This window comes from Syngnathoides biaculeatus, chromosome 15 (assembly GCF_019802595.1).
Source record: "Syngnathoides biaculeatus isolate LvHL_M chromosome 15, ASM1980259v1, whole genome shotgun sequence".
NCBI classification, from domain to species: domain Eukaryota; kingdom Metazoa; phylum Chordata; class Actinopteri; order Syngnathiformes; family Syngnathidae; genus Syngnathoides; species Syngnathoides biaculeatus.
The window spans coordinates 14,265,810-14,282,057 of NC_084654.1; the positions used below are offsets into that span (position 1 = coordinate 14,265,810).

Consider the following 16,248-nt stretch of genomic DNA (forward strand, 5'->3'; position numbering starts at 1 on the left):
TCTGCATTTATACCTCCATCTGTTTTGTGTTCCGCTTATCCTCATTAGGTCATGGGCATGCTGTCCCAGATATCTTCGACCAAGAGTTAGGGTACCCCCTGAACTGGTTGCCAGCCAATCGCTGGGCATATATGACCCCCCCCCCAAAAAAAAAAAAAATAAACACACCTGTGCGCAATTTAGCCTCTTCAATTAAAGGAGGACTTTGTCCAAAATTTCTACGTACAATAAACCTTCCAATCTGAAGTAATATTATTATCACCCATATTTTGGACATTAATTGAAAAATAAAATTGAAAATGAAGGACAATTTCAATATCCACGCAATATCTGGATATGCGCCAGCTTTCACAGCTAGACTCAGAAGAAACGTCCCTGACCCCGCCCCGTGACGTCACCAGTGCTTAGCATTCCAGACCATTCTTTCGAGCGACACCAACATGCCGACGTGTTGTGCCCCAAACTGTAACAACAATGACAATACGCCCCCAAATTTGTCCTTCTTTAACCTGCAGTAGGTCAATTTAATTATTATTATTATTATTAATTAATTACTGTAATTATTTTTGTTTTGTTTGTAATTATTTTTCACAAAATGCCAGATGGTGGACGTTCTCTGTTCGGTGAAACCGTATCCACAAGCAATGGGGTCAGAACAGGAAGCACGGCAGACGTGGCAAACGCCGATTGGCTGCTAGTTTTCCAGCCGGGGTCATTGGAATGTCTGAGCGAGAGAAGAATTTCGATAATACTTTCCAATTTAGAGATGTTTCTAGGTTAAATCTGTGGATAATCTTGGCATTACAAGAAACACTGAACCCTCATCTACCAACTTTTTATGTGTGCTCCCATTCCTACTTTTTTCGACAAAGTCCTCCTTTAACTTACCATGCATGTTTTGTTTTTTTTTTGTGGGAAGAAAACAGAGTACCCAGAGAAAATCCACACAGGTATGGGGAGAACATGCAAAGTCTCCACAGGCATGGCTGGGATTTGAACCACGGTCCTCCGAACCGTGAGGCAGATGTGCCAAGCCGTTGGTCACCATGCCGCCGCACGCACACGTGAATACCAAATCGACACAAACATCACTTGAGAGGAATTAAAAGACCACAAAGATTATTTATTTCTGCATACAGATTTTTAAAGATGTGTAGATATCTTTTTTATATATTGATATTCATATTTGATTGAGTAGATCTTTACATTGCTGCCAATTACAGTGGAGTCCAACCGAACAATGATTGCTAGCACACTGATTTCACGCCACACTCACAATGATGTCATTAAACACAGACACGGAACCCATAAAATGCTACCAAATAAGACGAATTTGAAATGACAAATCTCTATTTGACCACTTGTTCACTCAACCATTGAAGACCAACAAATAAACAGTGTACCAGATATGTATTCAGGGTTTCTGTCCTTATAAGCTGATATAATAACAGCAAAAATAATAATAATTACACCAAAAACACTTTAAAAATAAATTCACACTTTTGGTGCATCACCTAACAAACATAACTCTAATCTCAACATATAAATATACACTTTGTACAAAATAATCTTATCAAAAAAAAAGAAAAGGTCAGTGCGTCATATTAAATAACTAATGAATTACTAAAATAACATTATTGGTTCAGTAATTTCTGTCAAAAGCGTCCTTGGTACAATGTTATGTATTTCTTTGTTTTAAGTGTGATTTTTGCATAAGATTTAAAAAGTTAACAAGGCCTTATCATGAATTTCCCTGCACATGTGATTCTAGCATCTTTGCATCTTTTAGTCCGTCTGTGCAAAGGAATCAAGATAAGATAAGGCTAGGGGCACAATGTTTTGCTTAAATATAAGGCTCTGTGATCTAGAAGGTTGCTTTCGGACATTCTGTGATTTTTGTTTTTGTTTTTAAATCATGACGACCAAAAATGAACCGTTTTTAGTAGGCTTTTAGACGAGCGCCATGGCAACAAGACGACTCCTCCAGCAGGCTCGCCGCTTGTTGACCTCTGCAGTAACCCGGAGGGGAGCGCATCAACCAAGTCCTCTAGTCCTTGTTAACATGCAAGTACAGTATGAGTCTCCAGGTCTCAGATCCTCAAAAGAAGAACACAGTTGTTGGAGGGGGGAAAAAAATATCGCAAATATCCGGATACGCAACGTTCCGTCCTAAAGTCTTTACATTCTTCCAGAGATTAGTAGCTTTAGTTCTATTGCATTCGTCGAGCGCTCGGGCTCCGTCCAGTTATCAAGTTTTCAAGAGCAGCAACTTTGCATTTAAATAAATCCCAGTCTCTCCCCACGCTTGTAAACAGTCCACAAGAAATGGTGGTCATGTCTTGCATTTATTACACCTAAAAAGACAAGAAACAAGGACAGAATATTAGAACCCTAACCCAGTGCAAGGCATCCATCCGTCCGTTTCTGTACCGCTTATCCTCACTGGATATATACGGCAATACTCTACGAAACTCAGCTCCTTTTTCGGATTCTCAGTACAGCAGTCATTCTTCGCAGAGAATATAGAGTAAATACCTACAGTGAAGTAAATAATTATTTGAACACCCTGCTATATTGCAAGTTCTCCCACTTAGAAATCATAGAGGGGTCTGAAATTTTCATCTTAGATGCATGTCCACTGTGAGCGAGCTAATCTAAAAAGAAAAATCCAGAAATCACAATGTATGATTTTTTTTAACGATTTATATGTGTGATATAGCTGCAAATAAGTATTTGAACACTTGTCTATCAGCTAGAATTCTAACCCTCAAAGACCTGTTAGTCCGCCTTTAAAAGTCACCTCCACTCCATGTACTATCCTGAATCAGATGCACCTGTGTGAGGTCATTAGCTGCACAAAAACACCTGTCCACCCCATACAATCAGTAAGACTCAAACTTGTAATATGGCCAAGACCAAAGAGCTGTCCAAAGACACCAGAGACAAAACCGTCCAAGTCCACATGGCTGGAAAGGGCTACGGCGAAATTGCCAAACAGCTTGGTTAATTCCACTAACCATGTTTGGAGGAAGACGAATGAGAAGTTCCACCCAAGAACACCATCCCTATTGTGATGCATGGGGGTGGTAGCATCATGCTTTGGGAGTGTTTTTCTGCACATGGGACAGGACGACTGCACTTTATTAAGAAGAGGATGACCGCGGCCATGTATTGTGAGACTTTGGGGAACAGCTTCTTTCCCTCAGTCAGAGCATTGAAGATGGGTCGTGGCCGGGTCTTTCAACATGACAATGACCCAAAGCACACAGCCAGGAAAACCAAGGAGTGGCTCCGTAAGAAGCATATAAAGTTTCTGGCGTGGCCTAGGCAGTCTCCAGACCTAAACCCAATAGAAAATCTTTGAAGGGAGCTGAATCTCCGTGTTTCTCAGTGACAGCCCAGAAACCTGTCTGATCTAGAGAAGATCTGTATGGAGGAGTGGGCCAAAATCTCTCCTGCTGTGTGTGCAAAACTGGTGAACAACTACAGGAAACGTTTGACCTCTGTAATTGCAAACAAAGGCTACTGTACCAAATATTAACATTGGTTTACTCAGGTGTTCAAATACTTATTTGCAGCTGTATCACACAAATAAATTGTTAAAAAAATCATACATAATCATACATTATGATTTTTTTTCGTTTTAGATGATCTCTCTCAGAGTGGACATGCTCCGACAATGGAAATTTCAGACCCCTCCATGATTTCTAAGTGGGAGAACTTTCAACATCGCAGGGTGTTCAAATACTTATTTTCTTCACTGTATGAGTATTGTTATAGTACATTATCTGTCTGCATATGTTGCTGTGCTATTTGATTGGAAATTTCTGGAAAATTTTGTGGGTCACCATCCCTGTAAAAATTTACTGGATGGAATAAAGGTCTTCCATGTGATTTTGCCACTTAAGTCAAGAATGTGGGGACCAGACACCAGAATTTTTTCCGCAAAGTTGAAATGTGTTCAACAAACAAACGCAGATGTCCATTTGGCATCGATTCAACGTTAGTGAACAAGAAAGTAGAAATTACCTCTGTTGCAATGATGCATTCCTGTTTCTCTTCTGCTATCATAAAGACAGACTGATACATGGACTCTCTGGAAGAACATATTGTTGATATTCTGCATTCTTGGCTTTCACTGCAAAGAGATAATTTTGGTTATTGGACTTGTTGGGTTTAGCTACAGAGGTACCTTGACATACGAGTTTCATTTGTTCCGTGAGCAAGTTCATAACTCAATTTATTGTGGACCCCCACCCCAAATAGGGACCGGGAGTAGTGAAAATCCGCAGACAAATTGCATTAGCGCTTCAGTGCAAATGAATTCTTAAATATGCAGGGATAAACCACCAGTAGGTGTTTTTGTGGTTGGTCCCTCCCGAGCCCCCCGCCCCCCAAAAAGTTTATAAATATCTAAAAATAAGTGAATCTGTGGGTACCAAACTGCCAGTACATGGAGAGCCACATTATTGTTTATCAAATCATTTTTCCCCATAAAAATGAATTGAAATACTATTAATCTGTGCCAGCCCCATCCAACTTGAAAAAAAAACCTCAATGAACGGCACTGCATTGTATAAAAACACAGCAAAACCAACGTCAAGAAATAAACTAGTTTATAAAGTGTAATTACTGCACATACTGTAGTATTTGTGTGATGCGTGTCCTTAAGTTGTGTGGCCTAGTGAGTGACATCAGGAGGTGGTTTGGATTACTATGTGACAATCTCAATTCCTTTTGGGTTTTCTCATTTTGTATTTGACTGACTGCTACAACAGAGCAAAAATAATAATAATAATAATCGACCAAACATTGGCTCATAACTTCAAGATGGGACATTTGTGAGTCAAGGTACGGCTGTTTGAGCACCTACCTGTACATTCTCCTCAGTTGCCTTTTATCTTCTGTCTTTTCACAGTTTTCATCTTTGTCTAGAAGGCATTGTTCATCTTTGTACCCCATGGATGTTTTATAGTCCGTGTGGTAGTGGTTGATGTGTTTGTGGTTGGACTTTTCCCTTAAACAATCCACCTCCAAGTCCATCTTCTTGTTGGTGTTCTTCAGCTCCAGCGTGGATATAAGGTTATCTTTCTGGAAATCCGCCTTGGAGAGGTTGTTTATGGTCTCGGAGGCCTGCTGTTTACTTCTCTGCTTCTTCACGTGCTTCATGACTACAATGAACATGCTGCAGAGCACCAGAGCTGCCACCAAGCCAACGCCCGAACTAATGGCCACCCAGTTAAGCTTCTCGCTGGTCTCCCAGCCCGTATTGGGGCTGTTGGATGAAGGCACGTGCGTGGACTGGCACCGAGGGCCGCTGTAAAAGTCGGGGCAAAGGCAGGAAGGCTGGCCTTTGGTGCCGATGGCACAGGTGCCGCCGTTGAGGCAAATCCAGGAGGCACAGCGGTCAGTCGGCCTGTCACAATGGCGTCCGGTGTAGCCTGGCGGACACATGCAGGTGTAGTCGTTGATGCGGTCTATGCAGGTGGAGCCGTTGGCGCAGGGATCTCTGGCACACTCGTTGATGTTGGTCTCGCAGCGCAGGCCCGTGAAGCCTGCGCGGCAGCTGCACACACGCAGGTTGCCGCGCATCATGCAGTGGCCACCTAGTGGGCAAAGAACAGAATAGTCACATAACTTTTGGGTACCGCCGGCAAAATGTGTAGCAGAATGAACTTTCCCACCCATGTAAATATTTTCCCAGAAACAAAAATTATTGTAACCCATCATTTTTTCAACAATGCAATTAAATTATCCAAGAGCTGACTTGCAGGGAGCCACAAGGAGTCAATCAAGCCATATTAAAACTCGTGACTGCACTGTGACAAATGGTATGATGTTTCAGTTTGAATTTCCAAGTCTTAAACTCAATATTACACAATACAACAATACATTCAATTGCCACACACCTGAGACAAGTGACTTTTATGTAGTTGATGCCTTCCAGAAACTTATCAAAGCGATCCATTTATTTTTTATCACTCCATTATATTTGTTTTCCTCATCATGGCTTCTTAAAGTGCAAAACCTGCTTTAAAATAGTCATCTTTGCCAATTTTACACCTGTTGATAGACTCTTAGCCTGAGTGATCTAGCCCTCCGCTATCTGGGAAAATGATCGGCATATTAGTAAATGCCCGTGGTGCTCACACACACACACACACAGACACATGTTGAAGTTATTTGGGAAGGGTTAAATGTGGCTTCCTTGAATCTGAATACCTAGGACTTAGATCAGTATCTGGTGTGTCGGACCGTGAATCGGTTTCACCCCTCTCCCATCTTTAAATCAGTCCCTGTACACGAGCACCATCCTCCCTTTCATTCCACCTTCAAGGGCAGAATAGTGGCGGGTTGCCCCCCTCCCCGATCAATGTCAGTGCCGTTAATAAAAAACAGCAACCCACAAAAAAAGACGTATGTTACAGAACTGAATGTTGTGGTGCTCCCTTACCATTGGTGCATTGTAGGGAGGTGCATTTATCCACTTTCTTCTCACAGTTGTGTCCAGTGTAGCCCGCCGGACACTCGCACACATAACTGTGACCGTTTTCTGTCTCTTTACATTTGCCGCCAAGCAAGCAGGGCGCGTCCGAGCACGTCAGCGTCCGTTGTTCGCATTGCGCCCCGGTAAAGCCGAGTGGACATTCACACCTGTATCCACTCTCCGTCTCCTAAAGGCAAAGAAGGATATCAAAAAGCTCAGCGTCAGATATTTTCTTTTCATATCCTGTTCATAAACTGCCCCCCCAAACAAGCCCCCTCTATCCTTTAGTTTGCATCCTATTTACAGTACACTGTAAACTGGGAACTGGGTCATCCAGTACTTGACAATCAATGGCATCCTCCTGGACTCGCAGATAGGCAAAGGCAACAACAAAAACAGGAAAGTCTGTGTTGTGGGAAAAGAGAGCGAGGGACTTCCGCACTCACTAAGCAGTTGCCTCCGTTACGACAGGGCTGTCCGTCACACTCCCTGACCTCCGAGTCGCAGTTGACCCCGGTGAAGCCTGGCAGGCAGGCGCAGGTGTAGCTGCCCTGGCCTGTGTTCAAACACGTGGCCCCGTTGGCGCACGGCTTGTGGTGCGTGCAGTAGTTAAGGTCTGGAGAAGAGAAGGCTTCATTGAACTGTTTGCATTCACACGGCTGTTTTGGGATTATTTTGCTTCCTTTCGTGAAGGGTGTGCATACCTTGGTCGCAAAGTATACCCCCCCAGCCTTCCTTGCAGGCGCACTCCCACGGCTCCACGCAGGTACCATGTTTACACGACGGATGCAGTTTACACACATCACAAAAGACGCCCTGCCAGCCTTCTCTGCATCTAAAAACAAACACGTAAAACGCCATTATTATGATTAATGGACCAGCGCTCACAAGAGGGACGAGCGAGGGAAATACTAATACCACCACTTTGCTTTAACTTCTTTTTCAAATTGAAATCTCATCCAAAACAAGAGTTAAGATAAGCACTACCCATTTTAATGCTATCATCATCGTCACCAACTGAGAAAATAAAAAGGACTAATTGAATCTAATCAAATATATTGGACAAAATATCATAGTTATTCTTAGTTTATATTAACTTATGATATACAAAGTTTAAGAGAGCATTTTACATTCAAACTAAATGATGACTTAAAAAAATCATGCGAAAAGTCATCACCTGAAATTATGCAAGACATCAGGCCCAAAAATGTGATTAAGGATAAAGCATTTGACATTTGTATTACACACATAATTTTCTGTTCTAGTACTGCTGCCAAGAATGTTAAATATTTCAATCCATCCATTTTCTTTGCCGCTTATGCTCACGAGGGTCACAGGGAGTGCTGGAGCCTATCCCAGCTGTCAGCAGGCAGGAGGCGGGGTACACCCTGAACTGGTTGCCAGCCAATCGCAGGGCACATGGAGACAGACAACAGTCACACTCACAATCACACCTCGGGGCAATTTAGAGTGTCCAATTAATGTTCCATGTTTTTGTGATGTGGGAGGAAACCGGAGCACCCGGAGAAAACCCACGCAGGCACGGGGAGAACATGCAAACTCCACACAGGCAGGGCCGGAATTGAACCCTGGTCCTCAGAACTGTGAGGCCAACGCTTTACTAGCCGAACCGTGTAGTGTATAAAATTACCCGTTTCGTTCAGACAATTTTTATGATGTGAACCATTTGTCCCAGTATTTTCTTTCGGAAGGTGTGCCAACTTTTGGAGTTCCACTGTATTTTTCAGTGGACAAAACTTTGTAAAGTATTAAATCCATCTGATAATTTTACAGCACTTTGCAATTCTGGTGTGAGACATTAGGAACAATGCAAGTACATTGATCTGTTAGTAAATACTCACTTGCATTCTCCAGGTATTGTGCAGTTTCCATTATTTTCATTGCACCCTTCTAGACAAATCGCTGTGGGGGGAAAAAAAGAAGGATATTAAAGGTCAACCTTTTCTTTGTAGAGGGTCTTCAAATAAAAATAACTTCTTCGTATTTGAATGGAATGGCACAATTTGCCTACAATGTTCTGCATGTGACATTGATTTTGCATGCTGTTAAATGGCTTGTTGCTTTAGTGCAGAGCAGATGCTTGTTCTTAAAGAAGAAGGGGGGAGAAAAAAAAACGCGACAGCTGCCCCATTGTTGTCGGTGGGCAGTTCGAGCCCCGTGTGCAGCTGCTGCCCTGTACCGCCGCAACAATAGAGGCCGCAATTTAGTGGCGCGTGGCGGCCTATAATGCCGCGATTAAGCCGGCGTGTGCTGCTCGCCGAGCACCTCACCGGATTAAACGGTGAGGGGAAAGTGCGCCAATTCTTCACATTGTCACCTTAACTGCGACTGGCCTCACAGATGCGACTAAAGTCTAATTCAGCAGTGGCCTAAGTCCAGCCTGGCTGCCATTTGCTCTCCTCTACAAGGTTTTGCCTCGTAGCATATTCTAATAATGAAATGAAACCTGCTAATGAGGAAAAAATTAAAATGTTGAAGGATAACAAAAATGCTTAAAAATAAAAATTTAAAACATGACAAATAGGGATGGGTGAATACCGATTCTGGGTATTGGTATCAGGCCAATATTGGCCTTACTTCCAGATAATCAGTTTTCTGAATGCTTAGGGCAAAAAAAAATAAATGACGGTGCTTCTTGCCAGTAATTGGCTCTACATTGCAGCGGTTTGATACTTTGGTGAATCATCACTTGCGTCAGAAAGAAACAAGTCTTTGTTCACAATTGTCTGTCATTGTGTTAATAAGAATGTTAGGTATCTAAATACCGTGCTAGTACTCGAGAGTGAACTTTTGCACTCCTATAGGTCTGAACAATTGGTATAGAACATCCCTAGCTATTAGACATGACACTTTTTATTTAAATGTTGTTTTTAGATGTCCTACTTTTTAACCTTTGCAATAATGTAATTATATTTGAATGTAACATGTCACCGTATTTTTTAAAATTCACACCAATAAGTGTTAGCTTTGTCAATGATTACGTCAAGCTGAAATGTGTGTGTGTGTGTGTGTGTGTGAATGATTTAACTGCTCATTATATGTTGACCCTAGAGCATATTGCATTTGTTTTTATTATGTTCATGAAACACAAGGTGTACCCCTCTTCCTTCTATTTTTCTGAATGCGTAAAAAAAAAAAGCTAATTGAGTTTGAATTGAATGTCTGATTGAAAGGTCCAAATATGACCATGCATTGAGATTTTGCAGCACATTTGTAGCAAAAACAAAGTCAAAGGCAGAGCAAACTGCACATACTGAAAAGCCCCAAAGCAAACCACTGACTTGTGCCCTTTAATGTACAACAAAAGAAAAAGTGCCCATATGGTGTCTTTACTTGTGCTTACGTTCTTGGCAGTATTGTCCCTTCCATCCTGGCAGACACGCTATTTGCCCGTCAGGCTTGCAGGTGTAGTGGCCAAAAACGTCGTCTCTGGCAGCGCATATTTTGGAACAAGTGTCCCCGTAGTAATTGTCATTGCAGATGAAGCGGTATGAGTACCTTAACTCTGTCTGCATCCCGCTCTGCACTTCCTGGGACCACTCATTCCCTATTCCCAACTCTCTTTGGATGGCAAAAGAGCCAATCAACAATTCAGGGTTGGTGGTGTCTGGAGGAAAGAATACAGGAGTTGCCGATTACAGGAGGTTACAGAGCTGCCTGAGGTTGATTTACTCATTCCAAGTGAAAAAATGAAATATCATCTAGGCCAGTGGTTCTCTACTTTTTTCCAAGTACCACCTAACCCCCCCCCCACTTAGTTCACTATCAAAGTACCACAATGACCCAACAATCTGTATCCCTGTTATTTTCTTGGCTTCAGTTTTTAGTATGTTTTCGTTCGTTGTAATATGTTTGTCTGTCTTTCATGTTTTCAATGTGTTTTACTATTATTATTATTTTATAATTTACGAAGCCCGCATACCATTAGTGGCACCAGTGCCACATTTTGACAATAACTGAGCAAGGCTTAAAATAACTGCAACAGCAACAAATAAAAGCACTTCAATATCCATCCATGCATTTTCTTCACCGCTTATCCTCACGAGGGTCGCGGGGAGTCCTGGAGCCTATCGCAGCTGTCAAGGCGCAGGAGGCGGGGTGCACCCTGAACTAGTTGCCAACCAATCACAGGGCACATAGAGACAAACAGCCGCATTCACAATCACACCTAGGTGCAATTTAGAGTGTCCAATTAATGTTGCATATTTTTAGGATGTGGGAGGAAGCCGGAGTGCCCGGAGAAAACCCACACAGGCACGGGGAGAACATGCAACCGGTCGAACCCAGGTCCTCAGAACTGTGAGGCCAACACTTTACCAGCTGACCCACCGTTTAGTGTATAAAATTACCCCTCTAGTTCAGAAAGGTTTTATGATATGAACCATTTGTCCCATTTTCTTTGGTCACTTCAATACACAGTATGATAATAACGTCCAATGTACAAAAAGGAGTACTTAATATAATGACAAGCAAATACTCAACCCAAACATTTTTCATGTTAAACAACTCAGATATCTATCTTAAGTTATTAGGGGGGAGGATCTGAATCTAGTGATTTGACTCAGACATTAAAACTTTTTTTTCCTCTGTTCTTCCTCAACACTACTCAAAAAAAAAAGAAAAATATTACTCCAGGCGCTGTCTTAATTGCTCTTGGGGGCCCCCTGGTGGTCAAGGAGACCTACACAGGTGCTTCGTTGGCTTGGTCCATTGTCAATTATCAAGATGATCATTATCCTCGTATTGTGGGGGACCATGTGAAAGGGTGTGGATACTTTTTTGGCAAGGTCTCGAGCGCTCACTTAACACGGTGCACTTTCCCACGCAGGGCCAAAATAAAACAAAGGAAGTTGCGATTGTGTTCGAGAGCTTTGCTTGCGGCGTGAGTCACAAGACATCCTAGTGGACATAAGTCCAGGGATCGGACAATGCCAGACGGATTTGTTGTCACGTGACAACCCCCCCCCCTCCCACTCCTCCTCCTCCTCAGCGCCACTTATTGATTTTCGGGGAAATTAGTATGATGTAACAGTGTTTTTGTAGCTGTCTCCCTCTAGCGGTCACGGATGCTTTTATAATATAATTTTACTTGACTTATTTTTCAAGGCATTTACCTCCAGGCTCCTCTGAAGACGAATGCCAAGCTTCAATAATGAGAGAGAAGGCACCCTGGGGAGGGACAAAATGGGCAAATAAACGTCACCAAAAACGTTGAAGCTCACATTGGTGGGAGAATAGCTACAATTCTAAAGTAAGTAACTTTAGGAGAAGATAAAGAAAGAGGGAGAAAATAAAATAAATGTAGATATAGCTGTGATGATAGCTAGCTACATAGACTCATATTTAATAGGTATGTAGAAATTATGTCGAGCTAAAATCTATTACTCACGTGAGGGCTGTTAAGAATTGGTAACAAAATGAGAATGTATAAAATACAAATACAGTATTATTCTATAAATAATGTGGGGGCATTATTATTCCTATGATACTCTGTACTCGTATTATACTTATCACATCTGCATATACAATATCTCATTTAATCTTAGTTTACTAGTATGAGCAAGTGAAAATATTGTAACTGTATTTTTTCCCACATTCAACTCAAAGACGCATAAGCTGTAATTTAGTGACATTTTCACACCACAAATTCTCTGTTACTGAAATATAAAAACTATTCTTGCAATAAATATCGGCTGATATGAGTAAGTGAATCCCTTACCGGCCAGGTGAAGTTGAGGGGCAAGCGCAGCCTGGAGTCCGGCTGCATGCTGAACGAGTCGGTGCCCAAGACAGGTGTACTGGCCCTGGCAAAAAGACAACCTCCGGGAGACACCACCGTTTGGAAATTCTTCAGACAAACTGTGAAAAAAGTCCTGCAGCCGCTCACGCCGCAGCTTCTTCCATTGGCCAGCGAACCTTTGGAATTGTCAAAGTGATGCAGATCGATCTCGAACACACCTGATCCCAGAACCTAGACACGAAGCGAAAGTTCAGCATGGAAAATGCATATTTTCACCGAAACCACCTCTCTCTCTCTCTTTTTTTTTTTTTTTAAACAAAGCAGACACCGTACCTGAGTAAAACATGTTATAACTATTGCGAGGATAGACGTGAACCAAACGGCCATCCTTTAGAGCTTGCTGTGCGTATCCTTAGAAGTGCTCAGTCCAAAAATCCTTGGCGCTGTGGAGGGAGATCCGAAATGCAAATAAATAGAATCCCACAGTAGAAGCTCCAGCTCCAAGAGGAGATAGATGCCCGGGGGGTGGGGGTGGGGTAGGGTGGGGGGAACGTGTTATCCAGTGCAAAACGAGAGAGGTTAGACCGATATCAAAAACGTCAATATCCACAAGTGAGTCATTCTGCGGTCTTTGTGATGTCCATCCATCGTGCCGGTCACTTGTGTTACTTTGTTGTTGCTGCTGCACTGCTGCTTGAGTGACACTCGTGTGGCCGTCAGTGATGCGTGTGCATGCATGTGGACGAGCATCAGTGCATGGTGTCACCCACTGTGGACTCTTGTCACGTCTCCCCTCCCGCTTTTATATGCCCCAGCCTTCAGGGGCATGACAATAGACACCGCCCACTCTCGTGAACACCCCCACCCCTTTTTTCTTTTTAAATCGTAGCGGTGCGTGTGTCCGCTTCTGTGTCCGTGGAATAATACCAAGTAAACAACTAATCCAGCGACTTGTAACGAGAGATATCTTGAACATTTTCTAGATTTATTACAAGGACTGAGAAATTATAGGGCAACAATTGAAAAATAGGTATTTTGAGCAGCTTGGGGCTTTTTCATAATATTCGAAATAATCAAAGCACAGAAGTAAAATCGAGAAACATTCACTTGACGTGTAAATTCCAGTATAAAAAAATGTAACTGTAGTGAAAAAACCCGGCTAAATATTATTTAATATACGAAACAGCTCAAAATGACTTTTTTTTCCTCATCTTGGAGACTAACTTAACAGGTGAAATAATTATATTTTAAATTCACATATTCATCCCATCCATCCATTTTCTTTGCCGCTTATCCTCACGAGGGTCGCGGGGAGTGGTGGAGCCTATCTCTCTCTCTTTTTTTTCTTTCTGTCACCCTGAACTGGTTGCCAGCCAATCACAGGGCACTTGGAGACAAACAGCCGCACTCACAATCACACCTAGGGTCAATTTAGAGTGTCCAATTAATGTTGCATGTTTTTGGAATGTGGGAGAAAACCCACACAGGCGTGGGGAGAACATGCAAACTCCACACAGGTGGGTCCGGGATTGAACCTGGGACCTCAGAACTGTAGCCAACGCTTTCCAGCTGAGCCACTGTTCCGCCACTGACATATTTTGAGTAACATTTGAGTTTAATGTTTTTGTTTTGTCACAGACATTTCAAATTGTACGAATTATGTTCTGCAGTTGACAGTACTAAAACCTATTTGGCCATCTGGACTAGAAGAATAGAAAAAAAGAGGGCACTGAATGAATTATAAAAACGGACAACATTACATGAATTGCGCTGATCTTGGTTAGACCTAAGATGAGTTCTCTCCTATTTTTCCTTACATTTTTTCAGCCATAATTGTAACTTGAAATGATTGCTTTTTTTCCGCCTTTTGCCCGAAGCGAGCTGGGATAGGCTCCAGCTTTCCTGCAACCCTTGTGAGGATAAGCACCTTGGATAATGACATGACATTTTAGCGTAATGTTGTTTTTTTTTTGTCACAGACATTTCAAATTGTACTAATTATGCTTTGCAGTAGACAGTACTAAAATCTGGGCTAGAGGAATAGAAAAAAGAAGGCACTACATGAATTATAAAAATGGACATGATTACGTTAATTGCACTGAACTTGGTTGGACCTAAGATGAGTTCCCTCCTATTTTTTCTTACATTTCAAAGTTTTTCAGCCATAATTGTAACCTAAAATGATTGCTTTTTTACCACAAATTGTTTTGTCAGCAGTATGTATGTACATCAAATTACGTTATCAATATTTCAGTTGGTAATGAATGTAGGCTCTAGCACGCCCCGCGACCCTCGTGATGATAAGCAGCTAAGAAAATGGATGTATGGATGGATAATGAATGTGTTTGACAGCTTCCTAGGGTTTGAGACACACAATGACAAATACGGGTAATGTACAGCACATTAAAATGCATCATACTGAGTGTACATAAAGTATGATGTGTATGACAGTTATTGCACATTATTGAAGAAGTAGTCATTTTACACACAGTGGAGTGTTATTATATAAACACATGCAAAGTAGATGGAATGATGGTGAGTGAAGTGATGAGGTGAGAAGCTTATGTGTAGAATTTGGTAGTAGTCCAAATAAAGATTGCGCGTTGACACATACTGTTGTTATACCAAATATATGTATAGTGTGAGAAAAAGTCATGACTGTACGCTATTGTTTATTTTGGTTTGTTTAAAAAAAAAGATCCAAACAATAGTGAGCACCCAGCTGTTCAGTGTACATTATCATACATCATAACCAATCATGTCAGCAATTGAAAAGCCATTTATATCAATTGAAGAGCATAGTGGCACCGTGTTTACTGAAATAACATCCACTCGCGCCACTTTAAAAACACTTTCATCTCCTTTCAAGTGTGTGCAATTGTTCCAAACGGGGAAGAGAGAAAAAAAATGAAGTAAAGGTTTCTGAGCAAATTCAAATACCATAAACTGTCCACTTTTTTTTTTTTCTCAGCTCACGCTGGGCACAGGGCATTGTGTGCTTTATCACTCCCTGCAACAGGCCAAACGTGTCCGGGCAGGATTTACAGTGAGGGAACAGGATTCTGCCACCGTTCCCTGGCCATAGAGGAGCGTGGCTCCATTGCTCACCCGCAGCGATGACTTCATGGCCAACGCCTCACGAGCGTTGCAAACTCCAATTTAGGGACCAGACAATGGATTGTTAAGTCTGGAGCAAAGTGAGTAAGAGTTCTGCACATTTCTTAGCTCACTTGAAATGTTTGACCTTCCCATCGCCGCTTGGCCGTCTTTAAAGGTCCGCTGTCAAGAAATTGAATTTTATTGATGAAAAAACGGCAGCCGGAATGGACCCATCTGTTCTTTCACCACAAAACATGATTTTGACTTATATGGCTTTTTGTAACTCCCGCCATGAAAATCCTTTTTTTTTTTCGACAGGAAGCAGGAAGTGATGGCATTAGCGCACTCAAGCGGCCTCGTGTGTTTATACTAGTTTTACCTGTTGGAAGGTAGCTTGTTGTTCCTTTGGGTTTGCCAAAATGCCAGCTCGTTGTATTGCTGGATATTGCTCGAACACTCTTCATACTTTTCCAAAAGATTTAGTTCGTTGTGAAAAATGGATTGCACAGCTACAAAGGACGAGAGCTTCGTGGGTTCCAAATGACAGGAAGGTTCGTATACAGCTACTAAAAAAAAAATATAGTTGGGGGGGGTGTAATCCATAGGTCAGGGTTGCTAAATGAAGTCGATGTGCGCATGGGAAGGCTTCCGTGCAGCAGCCTCCGCAGGCCTTGTGGATCGCCGCTGGCCTTGTGGATCACTGCAGGCCTTGTCAACACGGCTTTGGTCCGGGTGGCTCGTCACAACGCCGGGCCGCGGTGGCTCATTTCCGCCGCAGAGGTGGATTGGATGGGGAGGCGGTTTGGCTGCAGCGTCGTCGTTACTCACGGGCGGCATTGTATTTATCACGCCGCGCGCAGGTGGATTGGGCGGGGAGGTGGTTTGGCAGTTTGGCCGTGAT

The 16,248-nt window shown here is 42.4% G+C and overlaps 1 protein-coding gene across 2 annotated transcripts; it reads right to left on the reverse strand.

Annotated features, from left to right (window-relative positions):
• Nucleotides 1–1,114: 1,114 nt before the first annotated feature.
• Nucleotides 1,115–13,005, reverse strand: LOC133513433 (delta-like protein 4). 2 transcript variants are annotated; one of them, XM_061844240.1, is made up of 11 exons: nucleotides 12,582–13,005; nucleotides 12,228–12,479; nucleotides 11,623–11,677; nucleotides 9,852–10,115; nucleotides 8,350–8,410; nucleotides 7,192–7,322; nucleotides 6,934–7,103; nucleotides 6,455–6,674; nucleotides 4,874–5,606; nucleotides 4,030–4,138; nucleotides 1,115–2,354 (listed from the first exon to the last, which is right to left on the reverse strand). In XM_061844240.1, the coding sequence occupies exons 1-11, from the start codon at nucleotides 12,633–12,635 to the stop codon at nucleotides 2,349–2,351; spliced, it is 2,055 nt and encodes a 684-aa protein (XP_061700224.1). In that variant the 5' UTR covers nucleotides 12,636–13,005; the 3' UTR covers nucleotides 1,115–2,348. The 2 variants fall into 2 exon arrangements, with proteins under 2 accessions (XP_061700224.1, XP_061700225.1); XM_061844241.1 differs by lacking the exon at nucleotides 4,030–4,138.
• Nucleotides 13,006–16,248: the final 3,243 nt, after the last annotated feature.